The following is a 21098-nucleotide window of genomic DNA, read 5'->3' on the forward strand; positions in this document are numbered from 1 at the left end:
TAGCCGGAATAAATCAATGAATATCGAATATGAGGATCACCTCATATTCTTACAATGGTTGCTTGTTATCAGCCTTTTGAAATGAATGGAAGGACTTCTGGCAGCAGCTTGGATATCGAGCCGTTTCCATATCGGCTCTGACTGTGGAGGACAATTTAGCACTCACTGGGACTGAAAACATTACGAGTAGCAGAGAGTTGGAAAGGCGTCGCAGAGAGAATTGCGCTTTAGTCCAGTTGCATTACCAAGATATGGCAATATTGTCAAGGAGCAAGGTTTTCCTGTGGCCTAGTTGTCTTATTCGGTTGGACAGCGGCTGGCAGCAAGAATGACAGCGTATCAATGGACCATATTCTCATGTTACCACCACGTCCCCTCTGCTGTCTCGCTGCCCGGCTTAATGAGCGTCCAGAGACAAATTAGATGGAAGGAACCAAAATGGGCTCTTGGGAGGCGCAGTAGCAGCTCACGATTAGACTAGCCATTAATTCTCCATCTCACAGCCTTTCTGCTTGGAGTTGATGCGGTCTGTTGTTTTTTCCCCCTCCATCCATCTCTCTGTTTTACCGTCAATCTTTCAAGCTCTGTTGTCGCAGTTTAAAGTGACACACGCAAAGGATAAACACACATTTATGGTTAATCTCAAGGGGATAACACCTGGCGTTACGGTGGCTTCACGGTAACTAAAGTGCATTGTTATGGGATTCCTATAACCCTGCCAAGCCATCAATTATGCTTTGAGATGAATAAGCATGATGGTTATGTGTGGGTTGTTTCATAAGGAGACCATCACTTTGTCCATACTGATTTACATGTTGTGCCTCCAGGTTAAAAACTGCAGTAACCACTTTTAATTAAATGAGAATTGACAAAAAAATAGACTTATATCTGATTATTCCACAGTTTGGTAATGTGGGTTCTATGGCTTCATTATCCTGTTTTAAACAGTGTTTTTATTGTGAATTTTCCGTCCTCTCTTCCTCCCGTCTTCCTGTCAGACACACACACACAACCACAGAGGACTGAGGAAGTTGGATGAGGACGAGGAAGAGGCCTGGGAGGAAGATGAAAGAGAAGAGAGGTGGTGACAAAAGGAGGTGACTGGTGGAGAGGCCGAGGTGTTGGGGGGCGGCGGTGGATTTGGGAGAGATTTTGTGCTGCTGTGTGTTTAGTGTGAAACAATTGGTGATGAGCAGAAAGGGCAGGATCTCTGAGGAAATAAGATCAAAGGACCATCTGCCCACATACAGGAGCCGGGCTGGATCTAGGCATATGTGTGTGTGTGTGTGTGTGTGTGTGTGTGTGTGTGTGTGTGTGTGTGTGTGTGTGTGTGTGTGTGTGTGTGTGTGTGTGTGTGTGTGTGTGTGTGCAAGTGACAGAGAGAGCGAGACAGAGATAGAAAGACAGAGAACGAGAGAGAGAGAAAGACAGAGATAGAGAGAGAGATAGAAAGACAGAAAAAGAGAGAGAGGAAGACAGAGATAGAGAGAGAGAGAGAAAGAGAGAAAGACAGAAAGAGATAGAAAGACAGAAAAAGAGAGAGAAAGACAGAATGAAAAAGAGAGAGAAAGACAGAGATAGAAAGACAGAGAACGAGAAATAGAAAGAGAGAGAAAGACAGAAAGAGAGAGAGAGAGAAAGATAGAGAACGAGAAAGAAAGAGAGAGACAGAGATAGAAAGACAGAACGAGAAAGAGAGATAGAGATAGAAAGACAGAAAAAGAGAGAGAGAGAGAGAGAGCGAGAGAAAGACAGAACGAGAGAGAGATAGAAAGACAGAAAAAAGAGAGCGAGAGAGAGATAGAAAGACAGAGCGAGAAAGAGAGAGAGAGATAGAAAGACAGAAAAAGAGAGAGAGGAAGACAGAGATAGAGAGAGAGAGAAAGAGAGAAAGACAGAACGAAAAAGAGAGAGCCAGACAGAGATAGAAAGACAGAGAACGAGAAAGAAAGAGAGAGACAGAGATAGAAAGACAGAACGAGAAAGAGAGATAGAGATAGAAAGACAGAAAAAGAGAGAGCGAGAGAGAGAGAGAGAGAAAGACAGAAAGAGAGAGAGAGAGAAAGACAGAACGAAAAAGAGAGAGCCAGACAGAGATAGAAAGACAGAGAACGAGAAATAGAGAGAGAGAAAGATAGAGAACGAGAAAGAAAGAGAGAGACAGAGATAGAAAGACAGAACGAGAAAGAGAGATAGAAAGACAGAAAAAAGAGAGCGAGAGAGAGATAGAAAGACAGAGCGAGAAAGAGAGAGAGAGAGAGAGAAAGACAGAAAAAAGAGAGCGAGAGAGAGATAGAAAGACAGAGAACGCGGAAGAGAGAGAGAGAGACAGAGATAGAAAGACAGAACAAAAAGAGAGAGAGAGAGAGAGAGAGAGAGAGAGAGAGAGAGATAGAAAGACAGAACAAAAAGAGAGAGAGACAGAGATAGAAAGACAGAACAAAAAGAGAGAGAGAGAGAGATAGAAAGACAGAACAAAAAGAGAGAGAGAGAGAGAGAGAGAGAGATAGAAAGACAGAACAAAAAGAGAGAGAGAGAGACAGAGATAGAAAGACAGAACAAAAAGAGAGAGAGAGAGAGAGAGAGAGAGAGATAGAAAGACAGAACAAAAAGAGAGAGAGACAGAGATAGAAAGACAGAACAAAAAGAGAGAGAGAGACAGAGATAGAAAGACAGAACAAAAAGAGAGAGAGAGACAGAGATAGAAAGACAGAACAAAAAGAGAGAGAGAGAGAGAGACAGAGATAGAAAGACAGAACAAAAAGAGAGAGAGAGAGAGAGAGAGAGATAGAAAGACAGAACAAAAAGAGAGAGAGAGAGAGAGAGAGAGAGAGAGATAGAAAGACAGAACAAAAAGAGAGAGAGACAGAGATAGAAAGACAGAACAAAAAGAGAGAGAGAGAGAGAGAGAAAGCAGGCCTGTAAAGGAGGGATGTTTCTGGCCTGTCAGTCGGGGCGAACACGTCCTTAAATGGAAAGGAACCCTCCATCTTTTTGTTCCCTCCAAACTCCGTTTCTCAATCTTATACTGAGCATCTTCTCTTTGCTGTGCCTCTCACGGCAGAATGAGTCGCTCTGCTGGCTTTGTGATTTCGTTGGCTTCTGAAATGTGACTCGTTCAGTGTCCTCTCTCCTCTGTTGGGATGACATTGCACATCTTAGACCTGGTAGTCCACTCGCATGCTAGCTCCTCCCATCAGTGTATGAAGGATGACATGTAATGCTAAAGCGGCCGCAACATCAAAATGTATTGCATTTATTATATTAGGAGATTGAGTTACTTCCTGCTTTTCATCTCAACAAAAGAGATTTCTGCTTAAAAAAAGAGGCAATTGAAAATACACAGAGACCGATGTTTGATTTTTGATTGTATTTGAAGAAGGCTATTTCAGTATACAGCAAAAAGAGAACGCAAGAGCAGTCTATTGTGATAGAGTGAAAGGAAGTGATCAGGATACGGGAATGGCTTTCAATCAATCATTCTCCCTAAGAGCTTCTGCCTAATGCCACTTCATTTTCCTTGCAGTATACTGTGTTAAGTGGAGGCTGTCTCTAAAAATAACAAACATAACTGTCAAGGATTCCCTGCGTAAAGGTGAGACTTGGAGTAAAGGGAGGCTGTCCTTGACTCAGGGTCCACTAACACGCATTTAATTGTGTCAACTAATCAATTAGTATATTTAATCATCAGATCTGTAAGTTTCTCCGCAATGAATCATGCAAAAGCTCCACTGTAAATATTGTGTTTGCCATATATTGCTCATTAGTTTCTTGGAAATAAGTCATGCAGCATGAAAAAAGCATAAAGAACAACTAATAGGCACAAAACTGCAATAAAGATATCTTCACCTTCACAGCGCTGTTGTGTTTAAGGAGCTGTATTTAACATTACAAGCATTATTGAGCAGCAAACAACTGTTTGCCATGTAAAGAGGAGTAATGTCTGTGAACCCGAGCAGAGAATGAAGTCGCTCCCGCTCCACGTTTGTCGTTACCGGAGCTTCTCCTTGCTTTGTTTACCTAGCGTGTGCTAGAGTGCATGTTAGTGCATGCAAGCCGCCATGCTATTCTGACCCACAATCCTTTGTGCAGCAGATACGTGACAGGGTCATAGTTCAAGCTGCCATGTTACGAGGAAGAATATCCCAATGTAATGCACACTGCGTGCACCGGTGTGTACTTTGTAAGGGCAGCTGCAGGATCTACTAAAAGCAAAAAAGAAACCGTATGCAATTTGGAACGCAGCTCATTTTAGCTCCGTCAGCACTGTCGCCGTAGTTTGCACATAGTTAGCACTTAGTTAGCGCTGTTAGCACCTGTTGGCTACGAGCTGCAACACGTTGAGATCAGTGTTCCCTCTAAGCTGCGCGCGTGCGCTGCCGCACAAACAATTTTTTTTCAGGGGTTAAAAATCTTTTTTGCGCCAGTGTTTCTGAGATAGGAGTGAGCCATCTCCACAATAGAAGATCTTTGATGTGCCGTGTGGAGTCTTCTTGGCCAATCAGCTTCCCGTTTCTCCACATGCGCTCTCTGTACATCCGCTAGCGCTCTGCCTCCGTTAGCACCCCCACCCCGCTGTCCTCCTCCGGGCGCCAGGAGTGAAGCTCGCCCAGAGCGCCACATGAGCTCGGGCCGGCGCTGTTGAGGCTCCTCTTGGCGGGCCCTGCTCCAGCAGCTATAGGCTACCATGGAGAAAAGAAAGGCAGGGCAGGCGCCCCAGAAAAAGGTCTGCCTAACGTTCAAACATGAGGGGCTAGATGAAATAGTCCAAACTGACACAGGTAGGATGAAACTTTCAGACATATTTAAATATGAAGAAAGGAGTGCATGGCGTGATCTGCAAATTCTGCTCGGAGGCAAAAGCAAAAGTAGAGTTTGTTTCTCTTTTGGTCAACCTTTTTTTCAGATGCTGTTCTTCAGAGACATGTGTCTTCCATAGGCCTGCAGACAAGATGAGCCACATAGCCAGAAAGGCCTATCTCCCTCAATGACATTCAAATTACATGTTTTGTAGCCTAGTTTGTTGCAAACCACTCTTATTAAATTGTTTATATAGGCTACCCTTAGGAAAAATGACACCATGTCAATTTAATAGGCCTATAATTATTGTTAAGCACTGCATTAGCATTTTTCTTTCAATGAAGGTCCACTTAAATGTTGTACCTGCTGAGAAATGACTAAACACCTTTGATACTTGTATTTGTTCTGTATATCATAATCAGTCACAACCAATGAACCAGTCATAACCTCCCCTTATTGAAGTTCAACAAAGATTCTTTAAGTTCAACTAAACTGACTGGTAAAACACCATCATTAAAATGTCCAGCCATTATAAAGGATATTGAATAAATATCAACCTTGTATACACATTGATGCATTTGCTGTCATCTCTTTGAATCCCCTATGGCTAACGCAGGCTTGTGGTCATTTTTGGCAGGTGCTGAAATGTGCGCTCAGAAAAAAAAATTTGCTCAGTGCTGAAAAAAATTAGAGGGAACATTGGTTGAGAGGCAATCAAAACGCTCCCGATCTCGTGTCTTGCACCTTTAAGCAAATGCGGCAAATAAACGTTGTTTAAAAAGTCCAAATGGAGATTTAGACCAGCTTTTAACATTGATGGAAGCTAGTTCGCCTACACTTAGCTGCTATGATTGCAGCTGTACAGACATTGGACTGTAGCAATACTGATGAATTACAAACTTTGATGACGTTCCAAGTGCTACCTGCTGTTCACCCATCATCACCAACACCTTGAAGCTCTCACCAGCACAATGGCTTTCCACGTATGTCCTGGATTATTTGCATCAGTGTGACGACAGGTCTCATCTAAGCACAGCAAGGGATAAACGGCATGGTATGAAGAGCACTCGTCATTCATCAACCAGCTGTCAGTAAGGAACCATCATTATGCCTCAGCGTCCTCTTCATCCTATGTTCCTGATGGTTGAGCAGAAGAGCTTACCGAGACAAATTACCGATGCACAGCATCTTTAAGGGTTCAAATCCTGGCCAACGCAGTATTTCTGAACACGCGAGGGAAGATCCGGAGCAGAAAATGAAGCAAAAACCATTATGAAGCTCTTCAAGTGTCAGAAAAGAAAATCGATTACACCTCAAGCGATGCAGATTCCTGAAACTTTGACGTATTTTAATACTGTAAACCGAGCTTGGCTCTCGCTGTACGCTCATACTGTTTGTGTGTTTTTCAAGCCTGCTTGCTGAAGAGCTTCCTTATGTGGGATGTGAAGATTCGGTGCATTATTAGACGAGATGGTGGGATTTGTTTGGTGAAACCTACCAACCGCATGTCCTGGGGAATGTTACCGAGAGGACAGCGCTGCATAATTTATTGATTTGTCTTTCGCATTCACTTGTAAAAAGGTTAACAGTAAAAAACAAACAATCAGTTTTATTTTTGGGTGACTTTTACGGCGCGGGGCAGATGATTTAATGGTTAAAAAATATTCACCACAAATAGCCGTCTGCCCACAGTAGATATTGCAGTTTCACAGGTTCCAGGTTGACTGAGTGATGTGGCTTTTTCACTTTAAATCCTCCAGACCGTCCCATCACTCTGCTTTAAGTACAGCCCAGGTGGCGATGCAAAGATCTAGTAAAACGTACCACTCCTGCTCACGGAATTAATGTATTTATAAATATTTAATTAACCTTTTGAGCCGTGGAGGATCTAATCAACTTCTTCAACGTGATTAAAATCATTCCATCTTATTAGATTGCAACTAAATTTACAGATCTGAGGGAGAGCTGTGCCAGACTTTATCTGTGGGCCAGACCGGTCGCCCAATCACACGCCATCAAGCTGTCAATCATATCAAAGCAATTAAATTTAAGCAATTCATGAAATCATGCTCATTTAAAATGTCTTAGGGGAAGCTTAAAATGTGCAGATAACATGTAACCACGATGCCTCACAGTCACATTGTACTACTGGGAGAAAGTTTGCCAGCAGCAGTAATCATCTGCAGTGTAAATGATTTATAACTCAATTCCAGTGAAACGCCCGTACCTCTGCAGATCGGCACGGGGAAGTCCCACACGGACACGCCGGCCGCCGTGGTCACGCAGGTGAGGAGGGAATGGCCGTCCAGGACGTAGCCGGTGACGCACCGGTAGCGGATCTTGCCCCCTACGTTGAACTGAGTCCCATTCAGTATGCCTTTGGGTGGAACGCCCGGGTTTCCACACGAGCTGCTTCTCAGCTCTGGAAAATAGAAGAAGACAGTATTGTTAGGAGGAAATATGCACCAGTGTTTCCTAAATGTCGGCTCTATTCATGCGAGCGTAGCGATATGGTTGTGTTTTCGTAGTTTTAGCAACCCAAAAAGATGTCCATATTATATTTGAGATTGTTAGTCATCTTGGCTTAAGTGTTAGGAACATTTATTTAATACCAATAGCTAGTAAATGTCAGCGCAAAGGCTGACATTTATGCCATGGCGACTCAGACGCTTAATAATGTCTGCAGAGCTGAAATTACCGAGGGAAGATGATAAAAAATGCACTTCCCAGGGAATGTTGAAGCACCACCATGTGTCTTACCCATCTTTTTACATTAAGAGTTCAGAAAATAACATAAATCTATAGCTGGAAGCTGCAACGGTGGGGGGTGCGGAGAACAACAAGTGCATTCTCACAAAGCCCAAGGAAAGAAAAAGCAAGGTAGTTAGAAAAAGAAAGATGGTAAGAGAGCGTGAAAGAAGCTGCAGCTGCAGACTGTAATCATCTTCCTGTTCGGCCCAGTTTCTTAAAAGCTGTTACAGAATTTATATTATTTTCAAAGTTTCAAAAAGGTGAAGAAATCATCGCAAAAAAAACGTATTAAAAAAGAAATTACAGCACTGAAGCGACTGGTCTTTCAGTTTTTAAGAGCCCCTATTATCTGATGCCGGCTGCAGGTATTCATTTCACATGAATACTGGGCTTCCATAAATAAAAATGCTCTCCAAACTTTTGGCCCGTTGTACCGTGTCAGTGAGACTTGGATCTCTTTTATGTTAAATATTTTACTTACAGACTTTCATTTATGTTCAAAAACAAATAATATGTCTGCTCTTACATGTGTAAAATAACAATATGGTGAAATCTGCAGTAGGCATATTAACAGAGGGACGTGAATATATTTCCAAACTTATGTACTCCTTCATTAATCATGGTGCAAACAAAAGATTTTTTGAGGTATGGAACTGCATGTGACAAAACTACCATAACAATGAAAAATATTACTTGTACTAAATTGCATTCCTATCTTCTTTTTTTTTCATCCCTTTGCAGAAACACTTTTGAAGACGGCACATTGAAGTTATATATCTACCACTAGAAAGCAATTCCCAAGAAATGACGAGCAGCATCATAATGTGCGTGTGCGCCGACAGAGCTAAAGCACTAATGATCAATGTATTCTTTTGCAAACCATTGACAGATCATTTCTATAAAGATCTACAGGAAGTTGTGATGAAGGGCCTGTTCCTGCATCCTGTATTCTCTAGCTTCAACACAATCTTCCAGTACATTGCTCTCCTCCATCAGACCGCCATAACTCAATCTGCAACACGTCCAGCCTGCACGAAACGTATCACCAACGATTATACTTAAAGCAGTAGAGAACATAGCGCATCATCGGCTTCTCTTTGCTTTGTTTTAACTGCAAGCTAACAATCTGGGGTCTTTGGGCAGCTGGAACCTGCAGGCAGCCTCATGTATGCAATGCATAGTGCACTTTATACACTGAGCAATACTAGTATCATATTTGTGTGCAATACTGTTATATCTTTTATATTTTGTGCCTTATTTTTTAACTTAAGTTTATTCTAATTCTGTGTGTTAGGAGGACCCTGCAGCGTCTATACAAGTGTGTCCTTGTATAGAATAACTGTCTGTTATCTGTGCATGAGTAAAAACATCTTGAATCTTATATACGTTTAAGACACAAAGTATTATGTCTTTTCAGTAAATGCTTTCCTAATATAGTGCACTTTCAATATTAGGGATTAGTAAACTCATGCTTTGTCATCTATCCACAGTTAAATATGTCATATTAGCTATAGCAGTCAAGAAAATATCATTTGTGTGAAGAACACTTTTAATATCCACACTTAAATTGAATAAAGTCAGATCAGACACTTAACTATATTATTAAATATAACAAATACAACTTAAATAAGCTCAGATACTTCATTTAATCATCAAATATAAACCGTGTGTCTAAAAAGACACACTTAAGCTTCATGACAAAGAATACTTCATAACTGAATCTACAAAAACCCAATTACTCTGATGAGACCCAGTCGTCTTGTTGAACTTCCTTCAGCCCTAAAGCTCGTCACCGATCTATTGTTGATGTGTGGCATCCGTTTGAGTGCAAATTATTCCAACTGGCAAGCCAGGGAACAAAAAAGGCATTTTAAAAACGTACAATCTGGACTAGACGGATCTGTGGATGCACATATGGAGAAGTATATTTGAGCGCCTAATCCTGAAGTTGATTTCAATGAGAGGCGGCATATTCTAATACACTAATAATTTCCAGGAATAATTTTTGAAATCCAATTACCAATCCACTTTACCCTGCAGATGCTCACGTACACATCCCTCATACGTATTATCTCAAATGAATGCAATATGAATCCGCAGCATCAACTGCCGGGTGTTTATTTTCATACGAGTGAAATTAAATAACAGAATTGTGTGATTGACAGCCTCTGTGAGGGCTGTGTTGGTGAGGTGGGAGCTGAGGGGAGACGGGGCCGTACACAGTGCAGCACTAATGATACCTGACCAACCCAGGGGTGAGCGGCGAGAGGCAGAGTTGAGAATGCAAACAGGTTTGACATCTGACCAGAGCAGCAGCTCCGTCTCCTAAGAATTACATTTGCAACTATTTTTGCATTCGAAAAAACGTGAAAACTATTATTTACACAAAGTTTTTGTCGAGTTTAACCACAGCAGTCTGTTCTTACTTGACATTCAAATATGCAACTGACAAGGTTCCTCTCTCATATATAATCCATGCTGTGAACAACATTACATGAGGAACATTGCACACATCTGAACAACAAGGTAAGCAATAGATCGAAAAAACAGCATCCAAAAATGTGGTTACTATGAATACTAATACGAGGGTAAAGTCAAAGAGTGTATGCTGGCAGTGCAGCATGATGCCTGATAACAAACAGCAAACAAATTGTGTCATTGCGGGAGTTATGGAGAGCCTGTGGAATATAAATGCAATTGTTTTAAATATAAAATTTGAGGGGGGTTAAGCAAAGTGTGACACAAGCACATGAAAGGCAATCTAAATATCTGAAAACCTCCCCACAATAAGGCTGTCCACTTTGAAGCAGAGAACAGCCGATGCAATTGCAGCGCACTGCTGTGCTGAAAGCGCCTGAATCAAAAGCATCTAAACAAGACAGAACATCAGTCGGTCAGCGGGCGGGTTTGTGCGCGCTAACAGATGTCGTGCAGAACTCCCCGTGACCCGAAACCGCTTCCCACCAAGCCTTCCATCACCCCAATAATGTTTGACTGGACGGTTACCCTTTGAGGATGATGATCACTGGAGACTACCAGAGGCACACTGTGCTTTAGCTATTTAACACTCAAAAAAAGAACTTGATCAGCAAGAGCCTGGCTGCTGAATTAGGCTGCCAAGCCATCTGCGGTTGACTTATTAGTGGAGTTCTGAGCCAATTATGTTTGAAGGGAAAACAAGGTTAGGTGCATATGCATGCGTATGCATTGCATGCTGTACATTTCAGGTAAGAGCTTTGCAGTATGTGGGCAGACAAAATAATAGGACAGAGTTTTAGTAATTCTAATGTTGGCCTATCTAAAGCCACAACATTAACTGTGCAATCCGTATATAGTATGGCGGGGACACAGATACTCGTACCTTGGATGACGCATCTGCATTATGCAATATATATATATATATATATATATATATATATATATATATATATATATATATATATATATATATATATATATCATATTCATTCCCCATTTGTAAATGAAGTATTCGTGACTTATAGATGATTAATAAGATAATTTGTAAAGTGTTAGTAAATGCTGCAATTCATGATGAATTCAGTAGCTACTACTCATTAATTCAGTAGTTATTACTGGTTAGTTAAGTATTAGTTAAGTATGTTCTGTAACTAAGACTTCTGCTAGCTTTGAGCCACTGCAGTTCCAAAGCTAGCTCCACTGCTAGCTCCACTGCCAAAGCTAGCTAGCCAGTTATCTTCTCCAAAGAAAAGGGAAATAGACACAACACAAAGTGATAAAGAACATTAATATGATGGTGCTGGGGGTCCATGCCCGTCAGTGGCAAAAGTGTCCCATAGTATGTTGGCAGATAGCTACATATTATTGATTATGCTAGCTATGGCTAGCAAGTTCGTCACTGGTCCAAAAATAGGCACTGGCACGCGCCACCTCAGTTGTGTATATATATATATATATATATATATATATATATATATATATATATATATATATATATATATATATATATATATATATATACATATACATATATATGCATATATATATATATATATATGCATATATATATATATATATACATATATATATATATATATATATATATATATACGTGTATATATACGTATATATGCATATATATATATATATATATATATATATATATATATATATATATATATATATATATATACTGTATATACATTGCATGAGATGTGCTGCTGCTAACAAGTGCCTTGACTAAACTGGTGCGACTTGGATGTGACTAGGAATATAATCAAGGACTTAAAAGTTTGTGTTACAAATCATACCGTCTACCCTGATTGGAATTATAATTTCATCGGCCAGATGTTGCCGGGATCTCAGACAGATTGCACTCAGCCAGATAAAAATATGATAACATATAAATTATTTTACAGAATGACACCACATGGTCTTTAATAATTTCCCATGGATCGTTTATGCAAGGGAATGATGTTGCTGAAAGACATAAAAACATCCTATCCACTACAATACGGGTCGGTGTCCAATATCTGATTCACTGCGTACATATCATTCAACTAAAAGACATTCATTGTTACAATCATTACTTTTGGTAACTGTTCTTGAGAAAACTATGTAGAGGAAATGCAAGCAGGTGTAGTAGTTTGGAGACGGTCACCCCAGGTCACTAATTAAAAAGTAAAAGATACATTGCAGCTGCAATTACACCAGCACTGACTCATTGGCCTTTGGTTTGTATTGTGAGTCATAACTAATGTCTCAGGCAGACATGGCTCGCTAATTAATTCAAAGGACGTGTGACACACATTTGAAGAAGCAGTTGGCTTGGACACGGCCTCTCACTGCAGACTAAATGAAACTGAGCCTATTGCAGCTACAGTAGCCGCATAGCTGTAAGAAAGAAATTAAAACTATTCAAAAAGTACTGAATAATAGCCTGCACTTAACATTGAATCAGGATGTCTACTTTTCTACGAGGGTTTGAAGAGCCCCCTGAAGAAATCAAGCGTTTTAGATCCAGAGTTAGCCCTGAGCTAACAAGTGCTGCTGTCTGGAGCACCCTAAATAAATTGTTGATCGAACTGAACTTTTGGAAAACAGCTGCTCCTAAACACCAGAGGCTGGTGCTGCTGCAAAACCTCATCAAAACCTGTACAAACTCCACTCCGAGAGAGAGAAAAACAAAACAAACAATGCCAAAACAAACGCTGAAGGAGTGCTCTTAAACGCACAAAGCACCACCCACTCTGCAAAGCGATGCCTGGTTGTATCATAATACACAGCAAGTATCATTTGCGATGCCAGAGAGAGTTAAATGCTAACAATGACGAATAAAACGCCTCTCCGACCTTTGTAAACTAATCAAAGGAGAACACAGAGCGGTTGTAGATCTTTACCAAAATGTGTCAATCTTACAAGAGAGCGTCCATACAGGAAATGGAGCATCAGGCCTTAGTGGAAACACCACAGTCAGGGACTCTGTCATTGTAACAAACACAATGTTGACCTGCAGTGAAAGTGATTTATCTCTCATCGCGGTGGCAACCAGAGTTATGTGAACTAGTAAATGAGCAAGTTGGGTGCGAGATTTCTCTGGGGCAGAGCTATTTATTTCGCCTGTAGATCTAATGACGCCGCAGCCCTTTGAAGAAGAGGGAAGTTTGAAGGAGTGGCAGTGTGTTTGTGCACACACACACACACACACACACACACACGCTGCACACTTTCCCCACAGGAGCCGCCTGTAGGCCGCCTGTCTGGCATCCCGGCTGCTTCACTGGATGCTGAGCTTGGATTTTCCGTGCAGGCGGGGAGAAGAGTATTGACTGAAGCCATGTTGGATCACAGGAGAATGCAGCGGGTAAACAACACACACACACACACACACGCACACACACACACAGACTTTTCCAACTCAGTGGTCACTCTGCATAGCCACAGGAGGGCAGATGAAATGATTTGGGGAGAAAAGATGAAATGATGTTTTCTGGGTCACCTGTCTTTCAAAGACTTTTTCCAAATAAAGGGCAGGTTGAAATGGCAGGTTTTCAGATCGGCACGGCCAATGTTTTCACAGCAAATACACAACCTTCAACAAAGGGCAAGCAGATAGCATTACTCCCAGCTCGGTACATGTACGCTTGCAGAGAGCCTCCTTTGGGATGCTACAAGCGGCGATGGCCGTTGTTTGGCTTTGTTGAAGAAATCCCTCCCTATCTATTCTCCTTAATAAATGCAGCTTGACCCTTTCAGGCCTCGCTCAAGTGTTGAGATTGCAGGATCACACCGAGAGAGACGGGTTACAGTGGAGGAAGAGTAGGCACTTATCAGTAATACAATTCACAGAAAGTTGGAGCTGGTTTGCATTCCGAGACGCTCGACTAAAGATTGACAGGCGGCGGAGAAATTAAATTCCAACCGGCCGTGTCCTTCCCCGCGTCCTTCGTACGCAACGCCGATTCAAACTCACTTGATTGCCGTTATGATCCAATCACATCCGAGTGTCTCCGAGCATCGCACACTTTTTCGTCAAAAGTGAGCAGCTCGCATATATTCGCGCATACGATTTAGCCGACCGCATCAGCGTAACAAGGGAGAGAGGCGTGAAATGCAAATGAATACAACGCGTTGGCCATGTGTGTCGTGCATGTGGGTCTCGAGACGTTGTGCTTTCCATTCAGATGATGCTGATGACGCCGATGATGATAGCAGGTAACTTTGTGTGGACGTGTCTTGATGAATTGCACCACTAAATCTCCTGCAGCATCATCAGATGGTTTATTTACATTGTACGCTATCGTTGCATACGATGCACAATATGTTGGGAATACAAATGTTCTGGGAAGGCGCCTGTAGAGGCTGGAGTACATAATGCCACACATCTTAGATTGTTGTTGAAATATTCATGCTGTGTGCCGAGTAGCGTCTTGTAACACGAGGCTATTAAAGAATGAATGCGAGTCGTAAGAAGCTGAGCTGTACATGTTATGGTGTAAGTAGGGCTGCGGTATCGCCACTGATTTCCCCAATCTGTTTGATTCAGATTCACAAAGTCCCAGTTCAGTGAACAGAGAACTAATGCTGTAAATTGTACAAGAAACCGTCCGGCCTTGGACCACGACCTTGTGAAAGTGGCCAAGGTCGTGTTTTACACGTCACGTTGTTGGTATAAGAGCAGCGCCGTGTGCGGCCGCAGCGAGTGGGAGATGCGTCCGACTATTTAAGCAGAGGGAAACAAATAACAATAAAGAATGTGATAAAGTGGTCTTGCGTTATTAAATGTAAAATGTCACACACATATTAGTTTTTTAATGGGTTGCTAATTGCTACTTGGTTTAAAGCTCCACGTATCCATGGGAAAAGGCATGTATTAAAATGTCAATCTCTGAGATTTATGAATTGATTGATAATTCAAATTGAAAAAAGAAGAAGAAAGAAATCAACACCTACACTTTTATAAAAGATATTTGTCATTTCATATTACGGTATTACGGTATCCATCACAATACAGTGATTGTTCTGTAAATACAATTAAGACGTGTTTTAATTAACTACAGCCTACATAGGGGTGGGCGGTGAACCAGTTCCATCACCGGTGTTACATTCAGCCATGACATGGATTGTTCAATACCGTCATAAACACACACACACACACACACACACTTGGGTTTTAGCACATACATGAGGATGAGGTCGATCCCACACGGTCAATACCGTCGGAGCAGACGCTATTGAGGCTCGTACGCACACACACACACACACACACACACACACACACACACACACACACACACACACACACACACACACGTTACTACTGATCTCAACAGATCATTTTCACTGTCTTTTTCTGCTGAGAAAAAAATAATCCATTTGTCTTTTGTACATTACTGTTGAAACAGCATCTGAAACTCTCTCTTCATGCGGGTTAATATGTAAAATGGTTGTTTAATTGAGTGTAATGACTCAATTACATTTACATTATGGGGCAGGCTCCTCCTCCCAAAATACATGTAGGTGTCATTGCTATTTGGAGCCAATTAACACACTAGTTTTTTTTAGGTTGTTTTGCTTCATATTGGCAATAAAACAAAAATCCCTTTTAATTTTGCTATACCGTGATATTGTACAGTTACTGGGAATAAAACAAAAATACCGTGATATAAATTTCAGGTCATAGCTCCATAATTGAGATTAATAGACTAAAAACAGTGAAACTCTTTGAAAATAGAAGCTTTAAAAGGTTCTTTGGAAGAATAGTTTGAGTGTAACAGGTGCAAATAGACCCGTTTACAGTGTGTAGCTGCTTAGAAATACACTAGCTATAACGTCAAATACCATGACAGAGACGGAGTTTTAAAATGGCCACTTCAAGCATGTTCATCAAGGCATTTCAGAGCTTGCAGATCAACTGGTGACTCTCCGCTCAACGTGTCCCCGGTTGCTCGCATAGTGACGGCAGCTGTTGAAAAAACCCAACAGAACATGTAGGTGTCCTTTAAAAGCCTTCTGTCAATAATGAATGCACACTCTATGTGTTTATTATTTACGCAAACCATTTACGGCAAGTTACAGCGAGCGACCGCGGACGCGCTTGGCAGGAAGTCACCGGTTAATGCGGTCGCTCATTAACCTGAAACACCTGTTGCTCTGAAGCGGTCGTGTTGGATTATGGACTCTGACAACAGAACATGCAACAAGCAGACATGTCGATGCCGTTAAGAGTTCTCATTAAATATTGAAAGCTTGCCAACTCGTCTGGGGCAAAACGCCACCTCTATAAATACCTCCGTGACTTCAGTCTGTACAGTATAAACATCTTTACACCTACTAGGAGAAAAGGTGTGAAGTTCTTCCTCATCTTGGGTTGGTTGAGATGCTTCTTGCTCTACTTCCCTCTCCTCTTCCATGTGTGTTACCTTGTGAGCTGCAGATTTGCAATATCACGCAATCACACAAGAATAGCGAAGGCGGGGGAAGATTTTTTTTTGAGAAACTCTCTACCAGTGGACACATTTCTATATCGCCACACGGTATATATATATACCATCGTACGTATCATGAGTAATGCTGGTTATTATGAGCATTATGATCTCATGCTATGAAATGTAATGATTTGGTTTATTATAAAATAATGCAGACAATGTAAAGAGTTAAAGCAAAGTCACTAACAGATTGTTTTTTAATACATAAGCGTAAATATGATTTGAGAGATGAACAAAAAGCTAAAAAAGGGATTAAAAGAAAATTTATTTCTATTGTAGGAGTTCAATTATGTAAGACTCATTTTTGGTTTTCAAAAGGATTTTTTATAAAACAATTTTTGAGGGTTGCGTGAATAAAATATATATATATATATATATATATATATATATATATATACATATATACATATATATATACATACATACATATACATTTTATTCACACTTTTATTCACACTTTTTGTATAAAAAAATAAAATGTATAATATTTAAATATATAGAATAAAATGTATATATATATACATATACATTGTGAATAAAATGTATATGTATGTATATATAGATATATAGATATATATATCTATATATCTATATATACATACATATACATTGTATTCACACTTGCAACCCTCCAATTTGTTTTATATATATAAGAATAAAACAAAGAATAACATTTAAAAAATATATATATACAGTATTTATATATATTTTCATTGTATTCTTTATATTAAATTAATTCTCTGATTTAATTGAAAATAATTTAGGATAGGAATATATAAGCATTATGCTTCTACCTATACATTTTCAGTCTTTCTGTTTTTGTATGTTAGATTGTGGCTTTACTTATTGTGTTGTATTGATTGACTGAATAAAACACACAAATATCCACCAGCCCTGTTCTCCACTGTCCTCATTACGCTTCAGTGTTGAGTAACGGGGAAATATCGTGCCTCACGACATCCAAATTCTGTTGAAGATTACACAAGTAATGTGAAGGAGGAAGAAGCTGGTCAGGTCTGGGGCAGGTGGGGAGATGAGGAGGGGTAAAGGGGGATGGAAAAGGACGTGGAGGAAGAGAGAGGGAGTGAGGCTGCAGGGCGGGTCAGCATGTGTGTGCAGGAGAAGGTAAGGGAATGAGACAGAAAGTCATGAAACAGCTGAAGGATATTGGGAGCAGAAGGAAAGGACGAGCATATTGTCATGGAGACACATGGGTTTGGTAGACGAGGTGGAAAAGGAAAGGAAGTAAAGATGATGAAACGCGGAGGAAAATAAATATAATGAACGGAGAAAGAAAGAGAAATACAGATGGATGAGCGACGGCGCTCACAGGAAAGAGCAGAGGAGTAAAAAGTACGGGATGGTCGCAGAAGGATAGTTCATATTCTGCACTCGGCTCTGCTTCAACACATAACTCTGTTCATCCATTAGTTCAACTAATTCCCATCACCATCTGCCATGCAGTTTCACGTGCACCTCTGGAGTTGCGGAAAAGGTTCGATGTTGATTATGGAAAATGTGAGATTAGTTTAGCTAAATTCGAGGTTTCGAGTGTTTCCGTAACTCAAAAGTGGATTCCTGCAGGAAGTCATGTGACGTGTGATCTCATGCACTGCAAAAACAGCCCTTCTAGAAAGAAGCAAAACATTCTTATATTCAATCAAATCATCCTATATCAAAGCAAAAAAAACTTACCCGATTGGCAGATTTTTTTGCTTGACAAGATTTCTTAAAATAAGCCAAAAATCAAGAAAAGGTAAGGCATACTTTCCTAAAATTAGATATTTTTTCTAATCAAAACATGCTTGACAAGATTAATATTCTTTTTTTGGGCAAATATGACTTAGTTTCTTGATACAAGGCTTTTTTGACTTTCTTGAAATTCCTTTTTTGCAGTGTGTAGCTCTCTTAAGAATAAATGGGGTCTCGTGACTTTAATTCCACGTATCTTTCATTTTTCTACTTAACCAGACATTTTTAATGACAATAAGTTAAAGTGCAGAAAAAAAAGTGTCTCTCTTACCTTCATAAGCTACTTTAAATCCATGGGCGCTTACTGCAAAGTCACTGGTAAGCCTCAGTGAAAAAATGGATCCAGAACTGGTAACAGGCGGAGGGATGGTAAATCCTGTTAACCTGCAGATAAGAGAGAGACACAGCACTGAATGTTTGATTTCATTCATAGCAATTACATAAACATGCTAATAACAATACAAATGCATTGTGCAGTTGTAACATGAGCCGAATTAAATGCAAGACAAATGTTTTAATTAAATCCATGAGATGACAGTTCAACAAAACCCTCATAAATTAAAATATTTATTACTGCAATGGAACATTTGCATTTTTCAGCTTTCACATGCTACAACCAGCAATGGATGTCGAGTGACATCTAGTACCATGAAGGCTTTTTTCCCTAAATTGTAATTATTCCAAAAAGACAGCACCATTGAAAGGTTGTGAGGCAGAAACCAAAACTCCACCTGGGTTAATTAAACATCCGTTAATTTTGTCTTTAGATGAGATAAGCCATCAGGTGAAGTGGCTGACCATAAATGTATAAATTCCGTGTGTGTGTGTGTGTGTGTGTGTGTGTGTGTGTGTGTGTGTGTGTGTGTGCACCAAAATGCAATGATACAGAAAACCTGCACACCAAAGCAATCATCACTAAAAATAATGACATAATAATGACTGTTGACAGACCTCACAGCCCGGTGAGCTCAGTGCTCTGTAACGTTTTTTGTGTGTGTGTAATAAAGCCCAACTGACGCAATTTGCCCCACCAATAATATACCCGGGTACACAATACAATCAAAACCCGAGCGAGAACATTCCCCATTGTTGGATGGTGTTTGAGGGCCGGCAGCTGCATTGTAACAGACTGCTTCATTACTGCATTTCAAATTAGGTGCAGATCCAAACAAATCCATTTGCTTTCACGGCGTCGTAAACAAGATGTGTTGCTGACCGTTCCTCAGCGGCGACTGCTGATGTTCCATCGACCTTCCACTGCTGTAAGCCGGGCTGTGGAGCGTGGATGTATATATATATATATATATATATATATATATATATATATATATATATATATATATATATATATATATACATATATATATATATATATATGTATAACTTGTGCATGAAACTAAATGCCTCCTTCGAGATAGCATCCCCTTGTTATTTTCCAGTGCTCGTTTTGGGGCCGCATTGTGGGTCTGAACCTCTACTGGACAATAAAGCCAGGTGAATAATGTCTGCAAAGGGCCACAGTGTGAAGAAACAGAAGTTCTCCTTGTGACAGCAAAGAAGAGGGTGCTGTATTTACAGCTTCAATAGAGTTTCCAATTACAGCAGTGTGAACTGTGCTGGTCCTTGCACTAAATAATTACCCTTTGTCGCAGGTAGTGCACAGCATGCCAAGATACTGCGAAAAGTCAATTGCTACATGAGGCAATTTTGAATACATTTATGGGGGAAACAGAACCGAAAATGTAACATTGTTTCCAAGCTTAATCACTCACAAGAGAACTGTAGTAAATTTGCACGCTATCACGGTTGAATGAAAAGTGGACGCAAGTGGCAATGCATCACAAGATAAGTATTTGGTTGGAGTGTGTACACAAACACAGCAAGCACATTAAAAACAATTTGCTTTTTATGGTTTCGATGTTGTTTGTTTGGGCAATATTCAAGCCGGCCACAATCTACATATCAATTCTCAGACCCGGTTACAGATCTATGCTATATGTTATAGGATCCAATTATTTACAGATGTGAAAAAGAAATTAGAATGTCAAGGAAATCCCTCAGCGTCTTTAATATCTCCGGATCATTAGAAATATGGCTCCATTCGGAGGTCATATGAAAATGTCAAGCGTGGACACGTGAGATTGATCTGCCGACAGCGCTGTGCTTCTGTTCATGAAAGCCTCACTGAAGAGAGAAGCGTGACCCTCGCCTTCCTCTCTGTTAGGTGCTTTGACATGGAACTAACAAGCCCTCAATCTTTCTCTGTTTTCAATGAAACACAGTTTGATTTCAAGCTGGGATAGTCTTTAAAATTAGGCCCCCTTTACCCAAAGTCTGGGGAGGGGGGCATCCATGGGGGAGCTAATTATTGGCCGAGCCGAAGAGAAACCACAGAACAATCAGCGGCTGCAGAACACATGCTAGCACAAAGGTCGATGCCACCCGCCCCGCCGGGTGCAGTGCAGTTACACAACGACGCTTAAAAAGGCTCGACCTGCGAGGATTTGTGAATGATTGGGACAAATGGAAAAACGGACGTTTGTCCATTAATTAAAGAAGTTGAGCAAAAATCGTTATCTTTAGGCCAGAGTGCTCGGACGAGAGGAAAAAAAGATGCGCTGCTGCTAATGGCGACGTGTGGTACAGAGACGAAAAAGAGCAGAGAAAAATAAACGTGACGTACACAGGGTGGTGTGATGTAGTCCTGATGCCTTCTAACACCAAGTGGATGTCCGAAAAGCAAAGAAAAAGGCATTTTCTCAAGACCAGGAGCGAGGTGCATGGACCGGCGTAGAAAAAGAGGCCAAACTGAGACTCAGAGTCACGTTC

General features: G+C 40.6%; 1 protein-coding gene across 1 annotated transcript in view; it reads right to left on the reverse strand.

Annotated features, from left to right (window-relative positions):
• Positions 1-21098, reverse strand: part of LOC306745299 (CUB and sushi domain-containing protein 3-like) — a gene marked incomplete at both ends in the record, with an annotated part of 218685 nt that overhangs the window by 166661 nt on the left and 30926 nt on the right. Inside the window, 2 exons of the mRNA XM_079228051.1 lie at positions 7028-7222; positions 18541-18653. Of these exons, the coding sequence (XP_079084177.1) occupies positions 7028-7222; positions 18541-18653 (308 nt within the window). The remainder of the gene's footprint in view (positions 1-7027; positions 7223-18540; positions 18654-21098) is intronic.

This window comes from Taurulus bubalis (genome assembly GCF_910589615.1).
Source record: "Taurulus bubalis genome assembly, chromosome: 12".
Lineage (NCBI taxonomy): Eukaryota > Metazoa > Chordata > Actinopteri > Perciformes > Cottidae > Taurulus > Taurulus bubalis.